Source organism: Eschscholzia californica, unplaced genomic scaffold (assembly GCF_041429995.1).
Source record: "Eschscholzia californica isolate CP2 unplaced genomic scaffold, dmEscCali1.0.p SCAF_1, whole genome shotgun sequence".
In the NCBI taxonomy this organism is placed as follows: Eukaryota; Viridiplantae; Streptophyta; class Magnoliopsida; order Ranunculales; family Papaveraceae; genus Eschscholzia; species Eschscholzia californica.
The window spans coordinates 25,645,420-25,673,297 of record NW_028238198.1 but is presented as its reverse complement, the minus strand read 5'-3'; the positions used below and the strand labels follow the sequence as shown (position 1 = coordinate 25,673,297).

Below are 27,878 nucleotides of genomic sequence, written 5' to 3'. Positions count from 1 at the left end.
ACCCGTATTTCTAATGAGTTTTATAAAGAAAAGAAAATAGTGAAAGACAATAAATAAAAAATTAGAAAAATTAGAATTTAAAGTTTATCGGGAAGAAATTCATTTCAACAAGGCTACACAACCCGCCTCTCAGGACTCTCACTTCAACCGCATGTGAGAGAAACAAGGGTTTTCTCTCTCACATGTTCAGTCATGTGGAGAGAGAAACAATGGTTTCTCTCACATGCGGTTCAAGTGGGAGTCCCAGGAGAAGGGTTGAGTATACTTTTTGTATTCATTAAGGTTAAGGTGGGGGCCAGAACCCTAGCTTGAAACGCATAGACCGCATAGGTAAATGAACTGTGAAAAGCCCACGATAAGTAGTGGCCCGCCTATAAGTAACATGTTAGATTGGGTTTCATCCAAAAATCCTTACCAGCTCATATTACCCGAGTACTGGGTCAGCTATCACTATCCGTCATAGAAGCTAGCTCAAGTTTCACGCTCATATATAGGCATTTTTCTCTCTCTTTTTCTCACTGCCTCCCCATCTCTTTCTTTCTCTCTCCTCCTCATTTTTTTTGTTGAAAGTGTCATAAGTTAATACATAAGGAATTTGATCTTTAGGTTAGCTGCCCACCTGATTTCCAAGAGAATAAATATAATCTCGCCTTCTTCAGCATTCCTCACCGTGATGGTAGAAGTCTTTGCATTTATAAATTGAGCTCTGTGATTATGAATGATATAGCTAATTCCTGCAGGTTCATTGATATCTATATATAAACGAAACATCAGTATCGATTTACATACGGATGAGTAGGTGGTGACCACTTGATTTCTTTCAAGGAAGATCGTCCGGGTTTACTAACGTCATTAAAGTGTGGGAAGGTATGATTTGATTAATCACTTCTGAAGGTGTTACTATGTTTTGCTGAAAACATTGGTCACATCTAGCTTTCCAAATAAACCAAAGGGATGGTAGCATAATGCGAGTCAAAATTACAGTTGTCATAATTTTGAGTATCATTCCATGAGATTATCCAATCTTTAGCATATAAAATATTTGAAGACTGAATGTGAAAGTAGAACCAAACGTTCCTAGCAAAAACAATGGAGTAATGCATGATTTTGAGTTTCGGGTTCATGACCAGTAAGGGCAAGAAATAATATTACTAATATATTTACCACTACGCTGCCTAACTGGCAGACTATCTGGACAACACTTCCAAAGGAAAGGAGATATGCAAGGGATAGTCTTAATTTTCCATATAAAGTTCAAGTTAATATTATTCAATGAGTCAGTTTGATTTGCAATTGCTAAATGGTGATACATAAAAATAACCTCATAATTACCTGACTTGGTTAGAGTCCATCTAACAGTATCTTGACCTTCCTCCTAGATGGGTATCTCTCCTCCTTCTCTGTTATATATTATATTTGTGTTCATAAATATTTATTCTTTTCTCCCTTATTAATCTGCACATTCTTTTGTCTGTTTAGATTGGGGATTGCGACAAAGTTTATCGGGTACCCGTCCCAACTAAAACCTATTTATATCCTGATTCAGGTACCCATTTAAAAAAATTCATGGTTTCTACATATTGTTTGATGCATATTTCGATCTTCACAAACATAGCGACCACATTTTTGTAAGCCATGAGATAATTACATATCTCACCCCTTTATCATTTCTTTTCTACGTTTCAACCAACTATATCATTTCTTTTCTATGTTTACTATATATTGTTAGAAAATTCTCATGCACCACACAATAAACCATGCAATTCTCTTTGCACACCATCAAGATCAAGCCTCCCATATGCAAGTTGTGTAAGATCTGCAGAGAATTCAAGAAAACGGATGTTAAAAATGGTAATTGTAGATGCGACAATCACACGAAGATTTAAGCTTAATCTATAATGTTAAATTCGTCCCCAAGTCTTTGAACCGATGTACGACCAACGCGAAAGGAAAAAAATGATTTACTTAGAATAAAAAAAAAAACCCAAGAAAAAGTAAAATAGACTTTACCTGAATTTGAACAATACAGAGTTATCGATCTTCTGTTGAAATTTGTTGGAATCCAAGACCATACCCATCATCATCCTCTCTGGTGGATCTTTCCAACTTTCAAAAGCTTTCAAATCAACCTGCAAATTGGAGAAATTACTGAAAAGAAATAAATCAACCTAAATAACTGAAACACATTGAGAGGAATAGGTAACAACAAAAATATTTTGTTTGTTTCTTCGAAGCTCTGGTTTGTTAATTTAAAATGAATTACTCGAGTATGAAATTGAGAATTGCTGCCTATCAAAGTACCTCATACCATTTACATCTTACAAAGCATAACAAAGCAAAAAATTAGTACAAATAAGAGAGTTTAGAATCAGTGAAATTAACCATTAGCACAAAGACATAGAAAGGGGAAGAAGGAATAGATCCAGCATAAGAATGAAAAGGAAAGGAAACTATACCTGATTTCATTGTTGTTGTAAAAAGACACCTCAAAACTGGGCATCTCTGTTACCATTGGTAGTGGGACAATTCTATTACCATTCGTCGAGTGTTTCACCTTCGTCAAAGTGGGCGTCTCTATACAACCATTAGGTGTTCGTATAGTAGAAGTTCTAAAAAACGTACGCGTTCGTCATAAATGATCGAGTGTCGGCACTACAATGGTGAGTTAGAGAGAGAGAGAGGAGTGAGTTGAAGAGAGAGAGAGAGAGGAGTGAGTTGGAGAGAGAGAGAGAGAGAGGTGAGTTGGGAAGAGAGGTGACGTGGAGAGACATGTGTGGAGGAGAGGGAAATGAGGTGGAAGGGTAGTTAGGACATTTACATAAAAAAAAGGGTAGTTAGGACATTTACATCAAAAAAGGGGGCCATACTTGAATTTACAGAAAATAGGGGGCTCACAAGGTAAGGGCCAAATAGGAATTAATTCATAAATTTTGATAAAAATTGAGCTACAAAACAATACAAAATATCAACCTAATCAGAAAATCAATGCACCTATGAACTTATAAATGTCAAGTTGCCAACCAACTTAATACTTATTGAGAACTGCAATCACAAAACCAATCACACAATAAAAACCGTGAATTTGAATCATTTTAAACGAAAAAATCAGCATATTGTAAGCTTAAATCACACAAATTTCTTCAAAGAACCAAATCACCAAGATGAGAGCTTTACTATAAAGGTTTCTCTTAAGTTATACTGACTCTAAGAGCCAAGATAATAGTTTAACGCCAAATTGATGACTTAAATCATATTAAAGCCTAAGAGGCCAAAATTTCAGTAACAATGTAGAGGTGGAAAGACAATAAAATCCAACAAACTGTATAGAGTGACAAAATATTTACCTAGTAAAGTAGCCACTCTAATACACAAAATAATATTTTCAAACCATGAGAAGACACAAAGAAGATCAGTGTAAATTTAAAGAATAAACGAAAGCGTCCATAGAGGAAGATTGACACATTAACAATATCTAATAGTCTGAAATACTTACAAAACAAACATGGAGGAAGATAAATGTGTTAACGTCTTAACAGTTACGCCCGTCTTCGCGAGCTATGAACTACACTATCTGAGTTCAAACATAAGAATAATTACGAATTCAATACCATTTTAAAAAAATAGTTAAGACTTAAATATGTAGTTTTTTCTCCTAATATATTCATTCAAAGTTTCAAAAAAGAATACCATTACTAAAGAAATAGGATAATTTCTCAATCTACCATTTTTATACCATTACTAAATTATAACATTCACAAATGGAAGGGCTTGATCTTGGTTGGGTTTGTCACAACCAAAACTTAAAGTTCCCGAAACTTATGATTTTACCCTAATTAAAAATCAAAAGAAAATAAAAACTAAAACTTATGATTTCACCCTAACTGAAAATCAACCATTACTTATGATAAAATCAAAAGATTAACTTATGATTTCACCCTAACTCAAAATAAAAAGAAAATGAAAACCAAACTCAAAGTTCCTGAAACAATCATTACTTAAAGTTCCAGAAACAATCAAAACCAAAACTTAAGGTTTTTACCCTAACTACCATAACTTAAAGTTCCTGAAACAAAATCAAAACCCTAGATAGAGACTGAAATATATATAGCGAGAGAGAGAGAGAGAGAAGAAGAGGTACCATCGTAAATGAGAGGTCAGACCGACAACTTTTCTGCGAGGAAGATGAGAAAGGGAGTGACCGATGTGAAAATGAGAGGGAAAGACAGCGAGCTAGAGAGAGAGTATTTGGGCGAGATGGACTGTCTGACGGAATGACTTGTATTTCTTACCTACAAAACAAACATTATTAAGTCAATCAAACCATTAAAAAAACCTTTAAAGGTATCAAATTTTTTTTATTGTTGATACTTGAGGTGCAACATATTTGTAAACAAATAAAAATGACCTAAAATAAATGGATTCAGCCAACAAATGTAAATAGACGAAGAACACAAAAATAAGATTTTCTTTCAATCATGATATGAGCAATCAATGTCAATTCTTCCTCAAATAAATTCCACCAAAAGGATGAAACCTTAATCAACTCATTCTCTATGAGATAATTCACCGTTACTAAGAGTACAAAAACAAAAGTGTTTGATGGCTTGAAGCTAACAGAATGATCATATGTAAAAGGTGGAGTTGTCATGAGACTGTATGATACTAAAAGTAAAGAGCATCACAACCGCGTCATAAGTTTCTCTAACAATACATTAGAATTTTTCAGAACTCTATGATATAGTTAAGAACTTCAATCAATCAATTTATGATAGTGGTTTTATGACAAAGCTAACAATACATATATTATAGAAAGGAAAATCAATTTATGAGAAATATAGTTGATTATAGTTAAAAACTTCCATCAATTGCTATATTTAAGTATGCTTGCTCAATGTATAGAACAAAACTGAATGGGGACTAATAACATACTTGATACTCCCTAGTATCATAGTGGTTTTCCTTCCCCTAGTGGTTCTCAACTACTGAGAATTTGAGCAGAAGAAGAATAATTACCTTCAGGAACGTGTTCTGTGGCTGATCTGACACTACATTGTTGCTATTGCTTGCCTTCATCGCAAGTGATAAATCTTTAATGTCAATATCTTCGAAAACAATAGTTCGCGTAACAAAAACCGTAACATGTTGCGGAAATATTTTCTTCGCTTGTCACTTAACACTTTCTATTAATAAAATCTGAAATAAATAATCAAACTTGTTGGCCAAATTCTACTAAAAACAACGTTATACTTGCTCTGATAAACAAATGAATGCTGAGAACTAAATTTGTTTGTGTCTTTTCGGAATTTAGATTAAATATCTCATAGTCGAAGAAAGCAATGGATCTACAAATAACTGGTAGCTTTGCCTAATTGAAACCACACAATTCATGAGTCTCAATGTCTCATAACTGGTTCTGCTCGTATCAATTTAATATTATTCTATGCTCTAATCAACGATTTGTAATTGGACCAATAAACTACAGCAAATTCTAGTCTTTCATTAGCTTGGCTGATAAAAAGAACTTTGTAATTGGACTTCAAATGATCAAGAACTTTGAGCAATGCAAATATCATTAATTGGTAGAAGTTACAAAACATCAAATAACCTGACCAAACTAACTCGATTAATAGAACATCAAAACACACCCACCGTCTAAAAAACTGGCTCTTCATGAAAAACACTAATATTCGTTTATACTTGTAGCAGAATCATGTCGGTTCTCGAACCTCCATGTAACTAATGAACAATTGAAGATGATATTTACAGGGTATTTCAAGTTCAAGATTTTGGTTTATTAACACTCTTAAAATACTATCTCAATTCGATCAAACACCTCCCATTTCTAACCCTCAAATTACTTTCTCTTTTAAGGTTAATCACAAGAAATAATAATAATGTTGATCATTCCAAGTTTCTTCGGTAACAGAAGATCCAACATCTTCGACCCATTCTCTCTAGACATTTGGGATCCATTTCAGGACTTCCTGTGAAGAGGTAAATCACCTCTTTGATAATAGTGATAATGGTTAACTTGAACATAGAGAGAGAGGGAGAAAACGTGTAAGAGAGAGAGAGAGATGTGAGAAAGTTTTCTCTGTGTGTTTATTCATATAGGTTATGAGTATTTATAGGTTTACATGTACGTTACATATAGAAGTAAATCTAGGAAATAGGAAAACTTCCTTAATAACATTATTACATAAAATAACAAGTAATAATTAGGAAACCCTAATTACGGCTCTCTTAGTCGGCCGGTCACCTCCATGTCGTAGGTGGGCTTGTGTGTGCTCGGCTGGGCTTTGCCCTGGTGATATACCTTAACTCTCCTCCTCTAGTTGGAGCAGAAAGGGACGTGATGCCCAACTTGCCAATAATATGTTTGAACGCATCTGCTCCAAGTGGCTTTGTGAAAATATCCGCAATTTGCTCAGAAGTAGGTGTAAAACGTGGAGCGATGACATTAGTTTTGATCTTTTCCCGAACGAAGTAACAATCAATCTCAATATGCTTTGTACGTTCATGGAATACTGGGTTATCAGCAATGTGGAGTGCTGCTTTATTATCACAGTAAACCGATATAGGAGAAGAGTGGTCGATACCAAGATCTCGAAGTGGATACTTCAACCATTGAAGTTCACTAGTTAAATTAGCTAGGGCACGATATTCTGCAGAAGATTTAGCAATGGTGGGTTGCTTCTTAGATTTCCAAGAGAGTGGGCTAGAACCCAACATAGTGAAATATCCCGTTGTAGAACGGCGGGTGGATGGACATCCAGCCTAGTCCGAGTCACAATATCCTGATATGTGGAGAGAACTGGTGGAAGATAGAAGTAGGCCATGACCAATAGACCCTTTTAGATATCGCAGAACACGATGAACAAGCATCGAGATGAGAAGTGCTTGGTTTTTGGAGAAATTGACTAAGATTATTCACTGCATAACTGATGTCAGGTCGGGGTGACAGTTAGATAAAGGAGACTACCAATTAGTCGTCTGTAGATGGTGGGTTCTGGAAGAGGGTCACCATCAGAAGGACTGAGATGAAGTTTCTGTTCCATTGGAAATGGAGAGGGACGACATGCAGAAAGACCCGAATCTGCAATAATGTCAAGGGCATATTTACGCTGACATAAAAAGATGCCTTTAGAGGAGCGAGATACCTCGATGTCTAGGAAGTATTTAAGAGGACCTAAATCTTTGAGAGAAAAAGTAGTGTGAAGAAAAGATTTTAGTTGAGAAATGGCGGTTTCGTCATTCCCAGTTATAACGATGTCATCTACATAAACTAATACGTATAGACGGACAGAATCTGTGCAGAGAGAAAATTACGAATAGTCAGAGAGGGACTGAGTGAATCCTTTCTTGATAAGGACTGAAGAGAATTTGGAGAACCATTGACGGGATGCCTGTTTTAGGCCATATAGAGACTTTTGTAAACGACAAACTTTAGACTCCCCCTGTTTTGAAAAATCAGGAGGTAGTTTCATGAAGACCTCCTCGTCAATGTCGCCTTGGAGAAAGGCATTGTTGATGTCCAATTGATGAAGGGACCATTTTTTAACAGCTGCGATGGATAGAAGGACGCGAACTGTAACTAATTGGGCGACAGGAGCAAAGGTGTCATGGAAATCAAAACCCTCAATTTGGGTGCGACCCTTTGCTACAAGGCGAGCTTTATACCGTTCGATAGAGCCATCAACTCTGAATTTGATTTTGTAAACCCTTTTACAGCCAATTGCCCTTTTTCCGGAAGGGAGGTCTGTAATGGTCCATGTTTGATTAGCTTCTAAGGCTGCAATCTCTTTTTCCATTGTCTCACGCCAGTGAGGAGATTTGACAGCCTAAGAGAATGAAGTAGGCTCAACTGTAGAGATTACAGTGTTGAGAAAAACCTGGTGAGAGGCGGATAATTGATTAAAGTGAAGATAATCAGTAAGTGGATAGGCAACACTAGAAGAAGGATATGTGTGACAGACATAATCGTCAAGGTGAGCTGGTGGACGACGAAGGCGGGAAGGCCGAAGAGAAGGAGGTGGAGACGAGGGTGTCTCCAGAGGCAGTGATGAAGGTGCCTCTAATGGGACAGATTGGTGACTGAGAGAAGAGCTCGGCGGGCTTGTGGGTCGAGATGATTGCGGCCCGGGAGTGCTCGTAAAGCGAGAAGGAGATATCGGGTCGGGAGTGCCGGAAATGGCATGAGCGGGATCAGTGATCCTTGTCGGTGTGCCGATAGGCAGACCAGGTGGAACCGTAGGAGAAGAAGAAGGATAAATGAAGGAGCCATCATCCGGAATTGAGATCATCGGATACGTGCGGCCCAACGAAGGAACCCGATTGGTAGTGAGCATGGGAAATTTGTTTTCATGAAATATAACATCACGAGAGGTGATGATTTTTCGAGAATTGAGATCAAAGACGCGATAGCCTTTTTGACTGTTAGGGTAACCAATGGAAATTCCCGGAGATGCACGGGAGTCTAATTTGGTTTTTACCAATGGTCGTCTAGTAAAACATAGACAACAAAAAACTCGAAGGTGATCAAATTTGGGAGGAGATCCCAATAACTTTTGATGGGGAGAAAGGCCCTTTAAAGTGGGTGTAGGCAATTTATTAATGAGATAAATTGCCGTTAGTACACACTCACCCCAAAAGGAAAGCGGAAGATGAGCCTGAAGGCGAAGAGAACGGGCGACTTCTAGAATGTGTCGATGTTTTCTTTCGACGATTCCGTTCTGTTGTGGAGTATGAGGACAACTAGTTTGATGGAGAATTCCTTTCTTGCGGAACCATGATTGGATTTCATTGTTTATGAATTCGGTACCATTGTCAGAGCGAATGGTTTGAATTTTGGGAACCGGAATCGTTCCTTGTCCGGATTTTAAGTGAGAGATGGACGAATTGAATTGAGTGGATATATAATTTGAAAAATTCTTGATTAGTCTAAAGGTGTCGGATTTGTTTGACATTAAAAATATCCAAGTACAACGAGTAAAATTGTCTACCAAAGTGAGAAAATAACGACAGCCCGGACCGTTTCTGATAATTAGTAGACGTAGTGTTGGTGGTCGATGATTTTATATGATTTTAACAATTGAACAAGTAAAGTAGTGTCTTGTGTGGGATTTTGGGAATGGCATAAAACTTTTGTGCCCCACTAACTTCATTTTTCTACCTATTACTAAGTCAAAATATGAAATGGGTTTTTGATCAAATGATTTAAATCCATTTCTAAGTCTTAGAGGTAAGGGATTTGACTCCTAGTAAAAGACTAAAAAGCAATTTATCTTTTAGGTTTATCCATGTATTTATAGGGTGCGCTTAAAACCCATTCTAAGCAACCATCAGTCGTTCTTCACTTGTCCGGCACCACCACCCTCACGGTGGAGACAGTTTTAATTTTCAGTTTCTGAGCGGTTAATGACAGTTTCACACCAATCTTTGCATCTGTTCATCTTTTTCCTCTTTAAGGAGGCTTAATTTTTGAGATTAGTCTCTTCTCATCAATCTTTACTCTTCTTTCTATTACTTTCTTCTTCGATTCTCTCTCAACTATGGACCCTTCCCAATCACTTTTCATTCAACAGTTCGAAGCACTCACCACTGACGACCCTATTGTTCCCACTGTTGAAGAAGAAGGAACAACACTCGACCAGAATATCATCAATCGAAATGGAATCCTTAAATTTTTAAGTTCCAAAAAAGTTGAAATAGGTCAAGCAATGTTGAGGATTTCCCGAGTGTTACATGGTCCAAATCGTTTTACTATTTCGGAAATTATAGATAACCTGTTTATGATTCGGTTCGTTACGGCAATGGAATTAGAGATGGCCACTGAGTCTTCTCCCTGGGTTATAATGGATGATTTAGTGATTCTAAAGCCATGTGATCCGGATGTACCCCCAACTGAACACTGCTTTGATAGGGCATGGTTTTGGATACAACTCCATGGCATCCCTACTCGACAACTTAACAGTACCACCATAAACAAGTTGGCAAGTTCGCTTGGTCGTTTTGTCGCAACCACATCGGAGGACGCATTCAAATGGAGTGTCTATGGTCGGATTAGGGTGGAATTCAATATATTGAAACCTCTCCCTCAAAGAGTTAATCTTAACATCTCCAATTATAAATTAATTTGTGTGGAGATCCGTTTTGAACGACTTCCTCGTTTTTGTGCCTCGTGTGGTATTCTAGGTCATACAATTAAATTCTGTCCGAATCTCTTAAAATTGGGTGACTTGTTACATCTACAGATCTCCGATGAGCAACGACAGGCAGTATTGAAAAAAATGGAACCGAAATATACGGACGCTTTCAAGGTGCCATTTGTCCAACGAGGAACAGGCAGAGAACTGGATTCATTTTGTTCAATAAACATGGATCATACAAGTGGTTTATTAGGGGCCCCAAATAATGAGAATACAAACAGAAAAGTTTATCCTTCGGTTTCTTCAGTCTCAGAGAGTTTTACTACATTTATGAACACAATAACTAATACTAAACGTTTTAAACCCTCTTTTTACAGGCAACCGATTTTGACAGGATATCCGTCCTTTCCAGGTGGACTCGGTCATGATCCACAACAAGGAAACGCCCCATCACCTCATGAGGGTATGAACATGGAAAAGGCGACAACGACACTGGATTTGCCTGAAGATGCAGAAGAAAGAATCAGACGTACTTTCAAAAGGCAAAATAAATTATCCAACCGGGAAAAAGAAAAGGAAAGGGACTCGGCATCCCCAATGCCGATGGACAAATGAATTGTTTTGCCTGGAATTGTCGGGGGCTCAGGAATGACCCGACAAAGGCTACTCTTAAAGGATTCCTGCAGTCTATTAAACCTAAACTAGTTTTCCTCTCTGAAACTCATCTTAATAGTACTTTTTCTATTCCTAATTTTGATTATCTAGGTTTGAATAAAACGCATCAGGTTCCATCTCAAGGTAGGAGTGGTGGACTCCTTTTGTATTGGTCTTCTGATATTAATATTTCTATTAATTATTCCTCTCGTAATGTTATCCACCTTACAATCTTGTCGGACTCTTCTAGTCCGAACTGGGATTTGTTTTGCATTTATGGTCCTCCCTTAGTTCAAGATAGGGACATTTTCTGGAACTCCATGCTCTCTAGACTCCAAAATATTTTGAATCCGGTTTGCTGCATTGGTGATATCAATGCCATCAGCACCACCTCTGACAAATGGGGTGGTAATACGAATTCACCCTATATCAGACGCTTTCAATCCTTCATGCGTCAAGCCAGACTCATGGACCTTGGGTATAGTGGTCCAGGTTTCACTTGGACTAATGGTAGATCTATGCATCATCTGATCAGAGAACGGTTGGATAGGGACCTCTGCAACCCAGATTGGCTCCTGCTTTTCCCTCATGCTGGTTTATTTAACCTTCCCCGTTACAACAGTGACCACTCCCCCATCCTTCTTAGGACTGAATCCCAACCCAGAATTGTGGACACCATCTCTCGGTATGAGATATTCTGGTCTAAACACAAAGATTTCAAAGATGTGGTCTCTCGGGTCTGGACTTCTGCCACTGGATCTTTCCATGACAGAGTTTCTCAAGTTAAAGACCACCTTAAGATTTGGAGCAAGAGTGCTTTTGGTCTTATTAATAACAGACTTAAAATACTTAAAAAAAGACTGAGTGATATCCAATCTTTAGCACCAACAAATGATCTGTTACTTATAGAATCTCATATGCAGGAAGAGATAATTCACCTGGAAGAACTATACCGAACCCAGCTGGAACAGCGATCAAGATTGAAATGGGTAAAGAATGGAGATAGGAACACGAAGGCGTACCATATCTCCATGACCCAAAGAAAGCTTAAAAATCGAATTGCTCAACTTCAACTACCAACAGGAGAAAAGACAAGTGACGAAAAAGAAATAGCTACATCTTTAGTCGCTCATTTTCAGAATCTGTTTTCGGAAGAACCGGTTTGTCCCCCTCCCGTTGAGATCCTCCAGGCTTACCATACTATATCGGACGAGGATTTGGGAAATCTCAATAGTACTCCCACAGAGGATGAGATCCACCAGGTAGTAATGCAGATGGACCCCTCAAAGAGCCCGGGTCCAGACGGTATGTCTTGTCACTTCTTTCAACTAAATTGGGATGTTATTGGTAAGGATCTGGTACATTTAATCCAATCTGCTTTTACTACTGGTACTTTTGATGATTCTATCAACTATACTACTCTTGCCCTCATACCCAAGGTTAAGGCCCCTAGTCTCGCCTCTGAGTTTCGTCCAATTGCACTATGCAACTCAATCTACAAATTCATCACCAAACTCATCGCGAATAGACTTAGCCCCCTACTTGCTGACTGCATTAGTTGGAATCAGAACGCTTTCGTTCCTGATCGCCAGATTTTGGATAATATTATTGTGACACAAGAGTTAATGCATTCCATGAAAATTTCTAAATCCAAAAAGGGTGGCTACGCGTTTAAAATGGATATGGCCAAGGCCTATGATAGAGTTGACTGGACTTTTTTAGAAAAAGTCCTTCTGGCCACGGGCATTCACGGTCATGTCTTTAGTCTTATTAAACACTGTGTGACCTCTGGTCACTTTAATATTCAATTAAATGGGGGGTTGTATGGCCATTTTCGGGCCACTCGCGGGTTGAGGCAGGGGTGCCCATTATCACCCTACCTCTTCATCCTAGCATCACAGTCTCTATCTCTTCTCATTAATTATTTTGAGTTACAGGGATTATACACGGGTTACAAGATTAATACAACTTGTCCTAGCATCTCTCATCTGCTCTTCGCTGACGATCTTATATTATTTGGCAATGCAACCAATCCCAATCTACTCGCGATTTCTCAAATTATGTCCACATATGAAGAATTCTCGGGGCAGAAAGTGAATTTCCAGAAATCAGCGATATATTTTGGATCGGGAGTCTCGGAAGATATAATTGCAACGTTCATGGCCACCCTACAAGCTCCACGCATGAGTGATGATTCCAAATATCTGGGCTCCTTGATTCTGAAATCAGGAAATAGAATAAATAGTTATAATTGGTTAATTGAGAAGTTTCAAAGTTCATTGGCCGGATGGAAAACAAAAATGACTTCTCAGGCAGGTAGAACAGTTCTGATTAAATCAATTCTTCAATCCTATACTACTTACCCTTTCAGTCTCCAAATCATACCAAAGCAAACCATCCATACTCTTGAACGACTAGAACGAAGCTTTTGGTGGGGACATTCAGTGGAAGTTAACTTATCACTTCTAGCAAAGCTTTGTTGGAGATTACTGGAATATCCTACATCTATTTGGGCACAAGTTCTTATTGGTAAGTATATTCCTAAGGAAGGCATTAACCACCATACAACTATCTCCAACCATTCCACGCCCTTGTGGAAATCTATCATGAGTATAAAGGATACTATGCTTAATAACATTATTTGGCAATTAGGAGATGGTAATAAAATCAAGATTCTTACTGATCCATGGATAGCTTCACTTCCACATCACACACCGATTCCTGTATTTGAATTACCCCCTGAAATCAATTTGGTTTCACATCTTATTAATCAAAACACAAAGACCTGGCAAATCTCAACTCTACATCAACACTTTGATAACACAACAGTTGAAGCCATTTTGGAAATTCAAATACCTACAACAAACAGGGAGGACAAGCTTATATGGTGCAATACAAAAACAGGTAAGTTTTCTTCGAAATCATTTTATACCACTATCAAAACTCACCCTCCTTTAAAGCCTGAGCTGCTTGACTTCCCCTGGGGTAAGTTATGGAAAAAGAAAGATATGCAACCTAAAATCCAACTTTTCGTTTGGAAACTTATTCACAATGGCATTGCAGTATCTGATAATATAAACAAGATACTAAGTACTGTTAATCGGACTTGTGTGATATGCGTGAGTCCGAGAATGAGACTGTTATTCATCTATTTGGGGAATGTCGAGGTTTTCAAACCCTTCTCACATACTTAGATCAGGACTTTAGAAGTCACATAAATTTAAACCCAATCACCACTATCAGATACTTACTTAGTAACGATTGTCTATTGAATGATTACTGGTATAAGTATACTTATCTTGTTTGGCATTGGTGGAAGGCAAGAAATGAGCTCCTTTTCCAGAATAAACCGATTAACTATCAACTTATCTTCAACAAATCGAAGCAGGATCACAGGTTAGCGTCTCCCTCATCTTCCCTCTCTACTAATACCTGTTCTTTGCAGCCTATTGAATGGATCCCTCCAGATCCGGGAGTTATTAAAATCAATGTTGATGGTACATACACCTCGACTAAAGCTTCGGCGGCAGCCATAGCCAAAAATCATGAAAGAACTATTGTGGGAACCAGAACAAAGACCTTCAACCCAAAATCTGCCATACATAGTGAACTAATGGCGGTGGAAGCAGGATTAGATTTGGCTGAAGACTTAGGAGGTGCCTCCTTTATAGTGGAGTCTGACTCCAAAACCCTAGTTTCTTTCTTAACGGACGATAATCAAGAGGTCCCTTGGAGAATAGCCAACGAAATCCACCATACACGTGGCAGACTCCGTCCCACTCACGTTACAATCCAATTTGCGGGTCGAGAATGTAACACAGCAGCGCATGACTTAGCGCATTCTATCTTAAGTCCATAATTTCGGCTACTTTGAGTTTAGCCCCTTTCTGTTAAAGTTTCAGTTGTTTAGTCCTCTTTGTATTGTACTTGGACGCACTGTTTTATTCAATGAAAGAAATTCAAAAAAAAAAAAAAAAAGAATGTTGTAGAAACATCCAGACAGAGAGAAAATTGCAAAACCAGAAGTGAAACCGTCTCTTCTGGAACAGTCGATATTATCCCAGAATTGTCTCCACCCACTATAAATTGAAGATGGTATTCACAGGACATTTCAACTTCAAGATTGTGATTTCCTCATACACATAAAAAAACACTCTCTCAAACTCAATTCAATCAAACACCTCCCCTACCCTCAATTACTTTCTGTTCAAATTTTAATCACAAGAAATAATGTCGATCATTCCAAGTTTCTTCGGTGGCAACAGAAGATCAAACATCTTCGATCCATTCTCTCTTGACATTTGGGATCCATTTCAGGACTTCCCCTTTTCCAACAACACCACCAACACCCTCTCTGTTCCTGAGATTTTGAAAGAAACATCTCAATTGGCCAATACCCGAATCGATTGGAAAGAAACTCCGGAAGCCCATATCTTCAGAGCTGATCTTCCAGGTATTAACAAAGAAGAAGTGAAGGTTGAAGTTGAAGAAGGTAGAGTTCTTCAGATTAGTGGTGAGAGAAGCAGAGAGAAAGAAGAGAAGAATGATAAATGGCATCGAGTGGAACGAAGTAGTGGGAAATTTGTCCGTCGATTCAGGTTGCCGGAAAATGCGAAAGTGGAAGAAGTGAAAGCTTCAATGGAAAATGGGGTACTCACTGTTACTGTTCCTAAAGAGGAAGAGAAGAAGCCTCAAGTGAAGTCCATCGACATCTCTGGTTAAAAAATGATAGTAAAAGAGAAGAAAAGAGTAAAAATATGTAGTAATAAAAGTGGTCTAACTTTGAGTTTTAGTACTTGTTTGTTGAGTATCTTGGTGAGTTTGAAAAAAGATAACAAAATGTGAATGTAGAAGTTGATGGTTTGATAAAAAAAATTGTTTGGTATTTGATTTGATTTTTTTTTTTTATAGTATATATTTTGTGTTCTTCTTTTGAAATGTTACATCACTTTGTAGGGATAGGTTTTTCTTACTTGTTTCCCCCAAGTTGTTTATGCTCTCAAAGCAATATGAGACCATTAAGAGTAGTTGGAGGCTTGGAGCAATATGTGATTGGACTTCCAATGGATTGTGGATGATGGGTGGACTTCTAGTCTTATTTGGCCATAGACATATGGTTTACATGATAATCCTAACATAATGTGCCATGGAGAGTAGTTACGGTAAATTTTCCATGAACAAGTTTGATCCATATTCATACTAAGACTCAGTGTTTAAGAAATTAAATTACTAATTTGCAAAATTGAAATTGATGTCAAAGACTGAAGTAGTATAGATTTGATGTTGGCAATGGTTCACCATTGCCTTGATGCATCTCTAAGATTATATCTCTATATATTCACCATTCTCTATCAAATACATTTTCATTTTTCATTTTAGATAGAGTTTTTTATGGTGGCCATCCCACCAGTGGGCCTCACGGCCAAACCAACGGCCAAACCAATAAAACGGACCATGCGTCAAATATAACAAATTTATTCTTTTGGGAGATTGTTCGTCTTCATGGGTTACGAAAAAGTATCGTTTCCGATAGAGACAAGTTTCAGAGTCCCTTTTCCAACGACACCCTCTCTGGCTCTGAGATTTCAAAAGAAACATCTCAATTGGCCAACACCCGAATCGATTGGAAAGAAACTCTGGAAGCCCATATCTTCAGTGCTGATCTTCCAGGTATTCTTTTTTTTTTGATGAGACGATCTTCCAGGTATTAACAAAGAAGTGAAGGTTGAAGTTGAAGAAGGCAGAGTTCTTCAGTTAAGTGGTGAAAGAAACAGAGAGAAAGAAGAGAAGAACGATAAATGGCATCGTGTTGAACGCAGCAGTGGGAAATTTCTCCGTCGATTCAGGTTGCCTGAAAATGCAAAAGTGGAAGAAGTAAAAGCTTCAATGGAAAATGGGGTACTTACTGTAACTGTTCCTAAAGAGGAAGAGAAGAAACCTCCTCAAGTCAAGTCCATTGACATATCTGGTTAAGAATGATCAAGTAATTGTCTTGTTTGGTTAGTGTTATTGGTATGTCAAATGAGTCGAAAATATGTAGTTATGGGTATGGTCTACTTCAGTCTTCAGAGTGTCTCATTAGTAGTTTTAAGGTCTTGTTGATTAGTTTGATAAGAGAAAGTGAGTCTGTATAATTTCTGGTTTAATGAAAAACTGCCTATTCTGTTTTTTCTTTCCAATATTTGAAGGTACCAATAGCTACCTAAGCGTAGCTAGAGCAATGTCTCCTTGCACAATAACCCATCTATTCGGATTAGCATAGCAAAAGCAATGTCTCTTTGAACAATACGGATTCGTAACATTCATGAGCACCTCCACTGTCATTTCGCGCCACTAAAAGAACAGCGAAGTGACTAGAGACGTAGCAACAAGATTGTGTCGTAAAGTGCAATGAAGTGACTAAGAACAATATTCCAATCAAAGTTTCAAACAAAAAAAAGTAAATCCAAAAGAAAGAACATGAAAAAGAGCAAAGATTTCAACATAGAAAATAAGACAAGCCAACATCTCTAAAAGGACCGATATCGAAATGAGAAAGAAAAAAAACCATAGTCGCTAAAGAAGCTGCAATTTGCCAATTGAATTAGGAGATACAAAAACCAGGCAACTAGAAGTTGGCAGCATATTTAAAACCTTTCATGGATCAGTATTCTCCTTCCTGAAGATCTTCTTCTTCATCCCCGTACTCGTCGCCTTCTTCATCAGCAGTTGCATCTTGGTACTGTTGGTATTCGGAAACCAAATCATTCATGTTACTCTCAGCTTCAGTGAACTCCATTTCATCCATACCTTCACCTGTGTACCAATGCAAGAAAGCTTTTCTTCTGAACATAGCTGTGAATTGTTCGCTTACTCTTCTAAACATTTCTTGAATTGAAGTTGAGTTTCCGATGAAGGTCGAAGCCATTTTCAGACCCGTTGGTGGGATATCACAAACAGTTGATTTCACATTGTTAGGGATCCATTCAACAAAGTAAGATGAATTCTTGTTTTGAACATTGATCATTTGTTCATCGACTTCTTTAGTACTCATTTTACCACGGAACATGGCAGAAGCTGTCAAGTATCGTCCATGGCGAGGATCGGCAGCACACATCATGTTTTTCGAATCCCACATTTGTTGGGTAAGTTCAGGAACAGTGAGTGATCTGTATTGCTGAGATCCACGGGAGGTAAGAGGAGCAAAACCCACCATGAAGAAGTGAAGACGAGGGAAGGGGATGAGGTTAACAGCGAGTTTCCGTAGGTCAGAGTTCAATTGACCCGGAAACCTTAAACAGCAAGTTACTCCAGACATTGTTGCAGAGATAAGATGGTTCAAATCTCCAACTGTTTATCAAAGAATAAATTAGGGCACAACTTTAAATTTGTAAAGATATATAAAAAAGTATGAAGAATGAATGTAAAGAACTTACAGCTAGGGGTAGTGAGCTTTAGGGTTCTGAAGCAAATATCATAGAGGGCTTCATTATCAAGAACCATACACTCATCAGCATTTTCTACCAGCTGATGAACTGAGAGAGTTGCATTATAGGGTTCAACAACTGTATCAGAAACCTTGGGTGATGGGAAGACAGAGAAAGTAAGCATCATCCTGTCTGGGTATTCTTCCCTGATCTTTGAGATCAAGAGGGTTCCCATCCCAGATCCAGTTCCTCCTCCCAAGGAGTGGCAGACCTGAAACCCTGTAAATCACAAGACAATACATCAATTGAAGAAACCCCTATAAATTAACTCACTAAACATCAATCAAGAAAACCCTAGAAAATCAACATACAATACATCAACGAAGAAACCCCTAAACATGAAAATAAAACCGTAAAAATAAATACACAATACAAAAATGAAGGAAACAATAAAATCAACCACCAATCAACAGATTTAGAAATCAATACACAATACAACAATTGAAGAAATCAACACATTATACAACAATTGAAGAAATCAACACATTATACAACAATTAAAGAAAACCCTAGAAATCAACACGCAACACAACAATTAAAGAAAACCCTGGAAATCAACATACAGTACGACAATTAAAGAAAACCCTAAAAATGAAAAGAAAACCCTAGAAATCAACATATAGTAGAAGAATGAAAGAAAAATACCTTGTAAGCAATCGCAATTCTCAGCTTCTTTACGAACAACATCAAGAACAGAATCAATTAATTCAGCACCTTCAGTATAATGACCTTTAGCCCAATTATTACCAGCACCAGATTGACCAAAAACAAAGTTATCAGGTCGAAAGATCTGACCATAAGGACCAGATCTAAGACTATCCATAGTACCAGGTTCAAGATCCATAAGAATGGCTCGAGGTACATATCTACCACAACTAGCTTCATTATAGTAGACATTAATTCTCTCAAGTTGAAGTTCTGAATCTCCTTCATACCTACCAGTTTGATCTATTCCATGTTCAGCACAAACCACTTCCCAAAACTTTGCTCCGATTTGGTTACCACACTGACCTCCTTGAATGTGAAGAATCTCTCTCATTTTCTCGTCTTCTGATTTCTAGGGTTTTCAGAGGAAAGCTCTATAGAGAAATGAGAAGAAAACTGGGGAGTGATAAAGGAGATCTAAGATCTCTGGTTATGAGCCCTTTTTATATAAAAAAAAACCCTAAAATGGGTCCGTTTTGGTTGTGGGTGAGCTGGAAGTAACAGTAACGGTCTGGAATCGCGCTGGAATTTAGATTTTGAAATTTGAAATTTGAATTTGGATGGCCTGGATTTCCTGCTTTTTTTGAATAGTCACGTGAAGGAAGCCGTTGTACTTTATGTGGTCCCCGCTTTGACAGAAGTGGGTTTGAGAAAATGACCAAAATGACCTTTGAAGATAAGATAGCGACTGCCGTCCTTGTCAACGAGAGGTTGGGCAAAAAATTGGGGAAAAGGGGAAGTTTTAAAGGGGCTCCTCATTCTTGTTAAAAAGGCCCTTTTTGTGAATTCGGTGGGAATTCACAATTCGGTACGAGTCTACCGAAATCACAAAATAAGTTATTGGAGTTGAAATTCGGTGAGCTAGAACCTAGAGGTCTCTTGTACAATCGATGGGGTCAGGCCGAAAGTTCTCTTGTGAATTCGGTGGGCTCGTACCGAGTTCACAAGGAGAGCCTTTTTAACAAGAATGGGAGGGCCCTTTAAAACATTCCAAAAAAAATTAGTGTGGTTAAACACATCAATCCTTTTATTTTCTTGTTTTTTGGAGAAATCAGTGTGTTCGACAAATTTATTATATTATTTTATTTTTATTTTTATTTTTAATCAATTAAATTCAATAAATCATGGATTCTACTTTTGGGAATCGAACCTGATATTTTCAGAGTTTTGGAGTTTATGTGACACTTTCAACCACTTGGAGGATCTCCAATGCAAGACTCAAGAAAAACTCTAAAAATCCTATGTGTGAGGTGTGAAAAATGGATCTCTAAATGGTCTCTTTCCTATTTGGCCATTTGATGACACTCTATTGCAAAACCTTCTCCAAAGCAACACTCAAGAAAAACTCTAAAAACTTTAGTTTTGGTTGAAAACTAATTGATTTTCTTATGTGGCACTTAGAGATGGATTATAAAGAAAAACTCTAAGAAATCCTATGTGGCCCTATAAGATTTAGAGTTTGAATGTTGCATGATGCTCTTAGGCAAGTAAGCGTTGACCCATCCTTATCTTTTATTGTTAATATGTATGCGGGTCTTCGACAAGTATTTGGGCAACCACACTATTTACGAAGAAAAAATCACAAAAGAAATAAAAGAGAGAAGAATGTTGTGCACTGTTTATTTTGTTTGAATCGTGATGTCTACTTCGTCTGATTGGTTGTTTTAGGTTGATTTCAGGCCCCTTTTAACTCAAACGACTCAGATTTGAATTCAAACAATGAAAATGTAGAAGCACCGCTTTAGAAACTTTGAGAATTAACATCAAAGTACTTTAGAAAGTTCGCTGACGGTTTTAAAGCGCTTGCTACAACGGTATTATCTACCGTTAATGTTGTCGTAGAAATTATCACGAACTCATTCGTAGCGGTTTCCAATATTTCACCTACAGTTTATGCTACTCTATTTGGTTCTTATCACACCTTCCGACCGTCTTTGGTGCACCTTAGTTGGTATTTCTAGCAAAGCCTTTCTCGGTATTTTTGGTGACACCTTCATTATCTAATGGCGACGCCTTTGTTGGCAATTCTAGCCATCCCTTCAATTGTGTACTTTTGGCAAAACCTTCATTTGTAAGGCTTGGTGATGATTTGACTTGTGCCTCCACAAGTCACTTGTATGAGAGTCTGGCTGAAGGACCTGAAAAATGTATCCAGCAAGGAAACATATAACGTCGCGAATGAGTGGTATAAAGTGTCGTCTATCATGATATGAATTAATACGAGAACCAAATAAAAAAGCATTAGATGAAGTCCTTGCAAGAGCATCATCATAAAGTAATAGAAAAAAAGAAGTTGAATCTTCACCGAAAGAGCTTGCAAGAGTTGCGGTCACATAGCCAACCATATGAACATCCTTCATCGGTTCCTCGGTTCATATTTAACAATTGACAAGCTACATTTTTACGTATCACTGACATAGATGTAAAGTGCAGGAATGAAATTGGTTTTCACTGATAATATCGACCTATATAGAGTTTTTTCTGTAACACATAAGAAACTTAAAACGTTTTACAATAAAGAAAGAAAAGAAGAAAATACGTTATTAATTCATGATGCTCAAAGTTACCTCATCTAGAAGATGATTTTCGTATTTACTTATGGAACACCAAAACTGTAGATCACACGCTCTGGCTTGCCAGTTAACTCGGAAATGAAATCGCACTTCTCTGCCTATCTATTTCAAACCTCATAACAAATGCATACGCAAATGTCAGTTGTTCGTCTTCCATGAGAAAATAATTCAATAGACGAGTGTGTTTCGTGTGCTTTATCTTACTCTGGTCAATTTTATCAGATAGGAGCATTAAAACTGTTGTGACGGCCAAGGGACTGACCCGGGCTATAGCTTGTTCCCTACCTAATTATCCTTACTCAAGTAAGTTAGTAGCCTAGATGGTTGAGGCAACTCCCAATGCCTATGTGGTCAAGGTTTCGACCCACCAAGTAAAATTGTTTCCTTTTGTTTTCTAAAGGAGTAATTGTTGTTGGTCCCCTGTTTATATGGAAGTCATCATTTTACTCTTAATTCATGACTAACTTTTTTAGCCCCCATTCTTTTGATCTTGTTTTGTTGTATTTTAATTGTTTTGTTGTCCTTACCTAATTTTTTTTATCTTTCTTTCACTCCATCTTTCTCTCTCATATACTTCATGTTTCTATCTTAAAATGTTTACTATACGAGGGTGTAACCCGTGCCCCTAGGGCACGAACAGTACTTTCGAATGATACGCGAGAATTCGTATTTTTCTTTTTCAAATTGACATTGCAAATTGACTTCAAATATAGGCAAAAAAGGATCGTGGTCAATTAAATCTCAAAAATAAAATAGAATGTTTTAATGGTTACACTCACCACAACAATTAGTAACAATTTAATTTTAGCCTAGAACATTAGACCAACACGTTAGAAAAACTAAATTTAATGTAACACATTCGATTTTACAAATCTACAAACTCACAAAAATTTAATAACACAAAATAAACTCTAATTGAAATTCGAAATGAAAGCTACAATTTGAAAATAGTTTTAAACTAATAAATTCAAACATATGATCCCTTCCAAAAAAAGTTCAAACATATAAACATTCCAAATAAGAAGAAAAAAACTCTTCTGAATCTCGTTTGTCGCATCCACAACTACAACCCCGCGATCTTCTGGAAGAAGTTCTTGTGACAAACCCATCATTCTTTCTACCACCATTGTTGAACTTCGCTAAGATAGGCACTGAACCCTAGTGAGTACTTTTGCAAGAGGTTCTTTGTTTAAGAAATCCATTCAGTAATCGCTCGAACAAACCCTAAATTGAGCTGATAAGTAAGGGGACATAATCACTAACGCAAAAATCAACAATCTATCACAAATGCAAGATTTAGTAAGCTTAGAGTTTGTTTGAATAAACTTTGAGCTTAAGATTTGTTCGAACAAAACGTTAGAATCACACATTAAAAGAAGCAGAAGAACTTTGTTTAGAAAATTATTCCGCTAATACCATTAACCAACTCGATTCACATTGAGTGAATGTGAATCTATTTCATAAGAACTAAACAAAATTAAATTTGTGTACCTAAGCATATTGGTGAAATCCTATAAAATTGACAGTGATATACCTGCAAATCAATTAAGTTGTGTCGGCGTTGTTGTCACGGAAACCTTCTTCGATTCGAACCCTACAACCAGCGTAGCGTAAGTCCCAATCGGTTACATTGATTTCTTTAGTTCAACCAAGTAAACAATCAACAACCCTAAACTTCACATGACATGAAAATCTTCACATTATGAAACTTCAACAACCCTAAACCTAAACAAAATCAAACTTGAGCAAAAGATCTCCACTTATTATGACTTTTCTATTTGAATCGCACATAAGGAAGGACGTCAACCGAATGAAGGATGGACATTATTATCCGAAGAAGTTTTATGTGAAGACTTTAGCTTTCCCAGAAATTGTCATGGCATAACTCTATGCAAAGTGAAGACCCCTAAATCAAGTTGACAGTAAGTACACTTACAATCAGTTTCAGATTTGCAATAGTATGGAGGAATATTCTCGAACATGTTACTCACAGTTAGATTGGAGCTTTATTTGCCTGTAACAGAAAGTGCATTAACCATTTAGAGAAAAAAATTTAATGATTGAAAGATAATTCGAAGATGGTCTATCCCTTACTACTGAAGCCACGTGTATTGTCACTACGACAACTAAGATGTATTAATAGCTCACAAATGTAAACATAAATATGAAACAAATGAGAACATATCCAAATATGATTACCCTTTAATTATCATTAATCTTGTTTTTGGAAGTTTGGAAACGATACGTAGTTCTCTGGCTTAGGCTAAAAACATACTCATAAGTGTTTTGTTCTTCACACCAATTTCGAAAGCTAACACAAACACGAACATTCTTAAGTCTATTTAAACCTATACTGTAAACCCAAAGAAAATCAATCACAATTATCACATTTACAATATAAAACACTAAAAAATCAAAGGTAACACAAACTTTCACAATTTAAGCAATCATCACTCACCTGGACGCATGTCATGAATTTATCTAATTCACAAAACTAAAGAAGACTAAACAAAAGAAAGAGTAAAGATTTTAATCTAACAAAAATGATAGATTATCAAAGAAAACTAAAAAGTAAACCTAAACGGCAATTCATCTCATCTGTCTCTACCTTATTGTCGGTGTAAAATTGAGCTAATAGTGGTGCAGACTATACCGGTTGCTCCATTAAGTTAATTTATCAAACAACACTAAAAGGAAAGAAAAAAAAGTAGTCAAGGAAAAGAGAAGGGTAGACGAACCTTGCAACCGAATTTGAGGAAGACACCAAGAGGGGAAAAATGATAGCCAATTAGTAAAATTAGGGTTTCAATCAAGGAAGTATTCATTGAGCATTTTTAGTACCTAAACGAAGTTAAGGGGCTTAGATATAAATCTCAAATTCTTCTTCATCAATTGAAGAATCTGCCAACTCTAAATTAACATAAATGTATGAAATTTATATCAAGTCTGATAAGTGGTGTATGAGAAGAATTACTAACTTAAATGTTTGAAATTTATATCAATAATTGAACTTCATAGAAGAAGGAAAACCCCTAGTTTTCAAGCTTTCAACTTCGAAACCCTGATTAGAAGCTTTAAAACCCTAGTAGAGTCTGATCCATAAAAAACTTTGGGGTTTAGGATCAAAATCCTGAATAAATCAATATACATTCATAATATGTACCAAATTGAAACCTTTAAGTGGTTTGGCTAAGAATTTCAGTAAAGACTATAAGAAATCAATTAAGGTTAAGAATTTCAGCAAAAATGAGAGAGAGAAAGAGAGAGAGAGGTGAATACTTGCGTTAGAGATCGACAGAGAGTGTGCGGGGGAGATGAATACCTGAGAGGGAACGGAGAGGGTGCGTGCTGTTGGAAGGGAATCTCTTCACGTTCTACTGTGTGACCAAGTGGCATGATGGTTTGGCTTCCAGAGAACCAATTGGACCTCAATTCCCGGAAGGCATGAGACCTAGCTTATAGCGACGCATTTTTAATACACCGAAGGTTTGAAACCAAAATTAAAACCTTAAACTCAAACATACTAAAACCCTATTATGACTATGAGTGAGAGATAGAGGGGGGGACATAATACATTACTTGCGCGACAGATGAGAGAGGGAGGGACAGAGAGCGACAAAGATGGAGCGTGAGAAAGTGTCAGGATCTAAATCAAAACTGCGAGAAAGAAGAGAGAAAGACATTTCCTCAAACAACAGATTTTGAAGAAAAAATTAAATGAAGAATAACAATTTTGCTGACTTTTTGTGACGTTCCTTCACTACATCCTCTCATGGACAATACTTTCAATACTTTATGTGCATAAGTAAAGACTAAAACAAACTAAACCCACTAAATTCTGTAAAGTCACTGAATTCTCGTAGACATTTCTTCCCTTCACTAGTGAATCACTACATCGACCAGACCTATATACTAAAATAGGTTTAGTCAGACAACACCTAGACATTTGCAGATAATAACAGTAAGCAATTACTGTTATTATTAACTACAAAGAGAAAGTGTCGTAATGCTTAGCAGTAATGACAAACTGAAAGATCTATGTCAAACGAAAGATGATCTTATTAGTAGACACTAACCAATGATAATAAGGAAAGTATTATTAATAACTTTTTCGACTCAACGACATAATCTTGATAACCAATAATCAACTCGGAACCCTGATAAAAAGTACTTACAAATAAAAGAGTCTTCATTGACCAATGGATGAGTAGAAGTCGTATCGGTCTTCTTCAACTTAATATCTTGTATTCTCGTCAAAGTATCGCATTTACGGTACCTAAATAAAGTGAAACAACTTAGTAATACATGACATCATCCATTATCATTGTTGTAATACTATCATCCAATGGATGAGTAGAAGTCGTATTGGTTTTCTTCAACTAAATAGTTTGTGAGACTAACCATTAGACTAAATTTTCAATACAAACATGGGGTAGATAAATAAGATATTAAAGTCAGCTCCTCCTGTTAGAAACTAAAACTTAAGAAGCAAAATGTTTCAGCTCTAATAAGGTAAAACATAGTTAGCAACCAATACTACAATTACTTAAGCTTAAATAACACAGGGTTCAAAATGTTACATGGGCTAATATTTATCGTAGTTGAAAACTGCCACGAAGACTTGTGGAGTGAACCATGTCCCCCCTGAAAGTGTATGAGACAAAATATTGACATCATGAACGGAACTAACTAATGGTCGTCTTCTTTTAGGTCATGTCACCTGTTTGCAAGACATATTAGCTGATTTTCTCTTATGTCTTGTTATAAACCCTAAGATTTTCTTAACCTGAAATTGAAATGAAAGAGGTATTGTGGTCGCCATACAATGTGGTTAGGGTTTACTTATATCTGCTTCTCCGATGTCTTGAACTCAGTTCTAAAACTGAAAAGAAAGAGGTTTTACTTCACCCTGAAATTGAAATGAAAGAGGTATATCACTCTCTAAGCATTGATTTCTCAACATTACTATCATAAATGGGATGTCCTTGACTGGGGGGATCGGCTCAGTTTGGAAACCCCAATTCAACCATAAAAGTCGGGAGATTAGCCATGATAAAATAACCTAACCACTTGAGATAATCCAAATACACATAAAAATTGACAAATCATCAAACCCCTAATTGTGCTACAACCCAAATAGACAGAAACGAAGCAAGATCGAGTAGTAAAAACTTCAAAAAATTTATACAATTGAAAGGCACTTACATAAGCAAGAAATTCTTCTCCTTGGCTAGTATTCATAGATTGTTAGAGAACAGAGAGAGAGATGGTTTTGGAGAGGGAAGCTTCACTTCCTTTCTTCTTTAACTCGGTATTCATCAGTTTTGAGAGAGAGAGAGAGAGAGAGAGTGGGGGACAGAGATCGACTGAGAGAAAGAGGTAGAGAGGGAGCGTGATGTAGGTTCGAGAATGACCGGGAAGGGTCGTTCAAATTAGGGCATCTTTCAAAGATGCTGTTTTCAATTTCCTTTATAATCTTAGTCCTTGGATTATTTGTAAAGCTAATCTCAGTCATCCAGTTTTGAGAAGTTAAATCCCAGCCACTCTTTATAAGTTCATGAGATTAAATCTCAACCATTGGGAGGAGGGAAAAAGATACCCTCCTCCCTTATTATATAGATTTTGTTTCATTTACTTCGTAAGACAAACTAGTTTATTTCATATTTTTTGTTTTACTTCATATTTAGCTTTAAAAAAAAATTCGCTTCTAAAAATTCTGGACATGTCTATTAGTAGAAAAATAAAAATATTATCATAAAACGGTCAAACGTATGAAACAATTGTAATAGAATAAAAAATGTATTTATCTTTTGCAAGCACATATACCTTCTAAATATAAATTTAATACGCAAATATTATTTGAGTCAGCCTTGTCTAAAACTAAATCCTGGCTCCGCCTCTGGTGACGGCATTAAGAACTATAGGAAGAAGCCTCAAGTACTGGGTTGCATTGATAAGTTCTATAAGTTGTCTCTGCAATGACTTTGTCCTGCTTGCCGAGACTTGTGAAAAGCTCCACCACCGAGGGCCAAGAAAACGCTTCCCATTTAGTATTTTTAATGCAAAAACCCTTCTAACAACCCTTCTCTAGTATCCTCCATTTATAGCTAACAGTAAATAAGACTTGATCACGTAAACATCGCAAATAAGCAAGTTATTGTGCTTTATAGATGAACGAAGACCACTAAAGAATGTTGTAACCTTTTATTTGACCCATTAGGATCACCTCACCATTCATTACCAAAATTCAATGGAGAAGTGTCTTTTGAAATCTCGAAAGTAGTCAAAGTAATGGGAGGACGATCGCAAAAGGGTCAACTATGATGTCAAAT

At 37.0% G+C, this 27,878-nt stretch overlaps 2 protein-coding genes, 1 long non-coding RNA gene and 1 pseudogene across 10 annotated transcripts; 2 read left to right on the top strand and 2 right to left on the bottom strand.

Annotated features, from left to right (window-relative positions):
* Window positions 1-14,832: 14,832 nt before the first annotated feature.
* LOC147565482 (17.8 kDa class I heat shock protein-like) lies at window positions 14,833-15,697 on the top strand. Its single transcript, XM_086651966.1, has one exon. The coding sequence runs from the start codon at window positions 15,033-15,035 to the stop codon at window positions 15,522-15,524; it is 492 nt and encodes a 163-aa protein (XP_086508092.1). The 5' UTR covers window positions 14,833-15,032; the 3' UTR covers window positions 15,525-15,697.
* Window positions 15,698-15,948: 251 nt separating this feature from the next.
* Window positions 15,949-16,981, top strand: LOC147565481 (18.1 kDa class I heat shock protein pseudogene; annotated as a pseudogene). Its single transcript, XR_015230196.1, has 3 exons — window positions 15,949-15,964; window positions 16,182-16,472; window positions 16,507-16,981. The product of XR_015230196.1 is annotated as an 18.1 kDa class I heat shock protein pseudogene (transcript).
* Window positions 16,982-17,198: 217 nt separating this feature from the next.
* LOC147565480 (tubulin beta-1 chain-like) lies at window positions 17,199-19,518 on the bottom strand. Its single transcript, XM_086651965.1, has 3 exons — window positions 18,914-19,518; window positions 18,218-18,487; window positions 17,199-18,131 (listed from the first exon to the last, which is right to left on the bottom strand). Exons 1-3 carry the CDS (start codon window positions 19,305-19,307, stop codon window positions 17,446-17,448), a joined length of 1,350 nt encoding a protein of 449 aa, XP_086508091.1. The 5' UTR covers window positions 19,308-19,518; the 3' UTR covers window positions 17,199-17,445.
* A 2,830-nt stretch (window positions 19,519-22,348) lies between these two features.
* LOC147565479 (uncharacterized) lies at window positions 22,349-27,107 on the bottom strand. Of its 7 annotated transcripts, none has more exons than XR_015230211.1 (7): window positions 26,752-27,107; window positions 26,371-26,455; window positions 25,722-25,822; window positions 24,285-25,203; window positions 23,483-23,560; window positions 23,081-23,140; window positions 22,349-22,780 (listed from the first exon to the last, which is right to left on the bottom strand). It is a non-coding gene; the product is annotated as an uncharacterized LOC147565479 (long non-coding RNA). The 7 variants fall into 7 exon arrangements; XR_015230213.1 differs by lacking the exon at window positions 26,371-26,455 and adding an exon at window positions 23,746-23,857 and having other exon boundaries at window positions 22,377-22,780; window positions 24,869-25,203; window positions 26,752-27,094; XR_015230208.1 differs by lacking the exon at window positions 26,371-26,455 and having other exon boundaries at window positions 22,349-22,824; window positions 26,752-27,104.
* Between the last annotated feature and the right edge of the window lie 771 nt (window positions 27,108-27,878).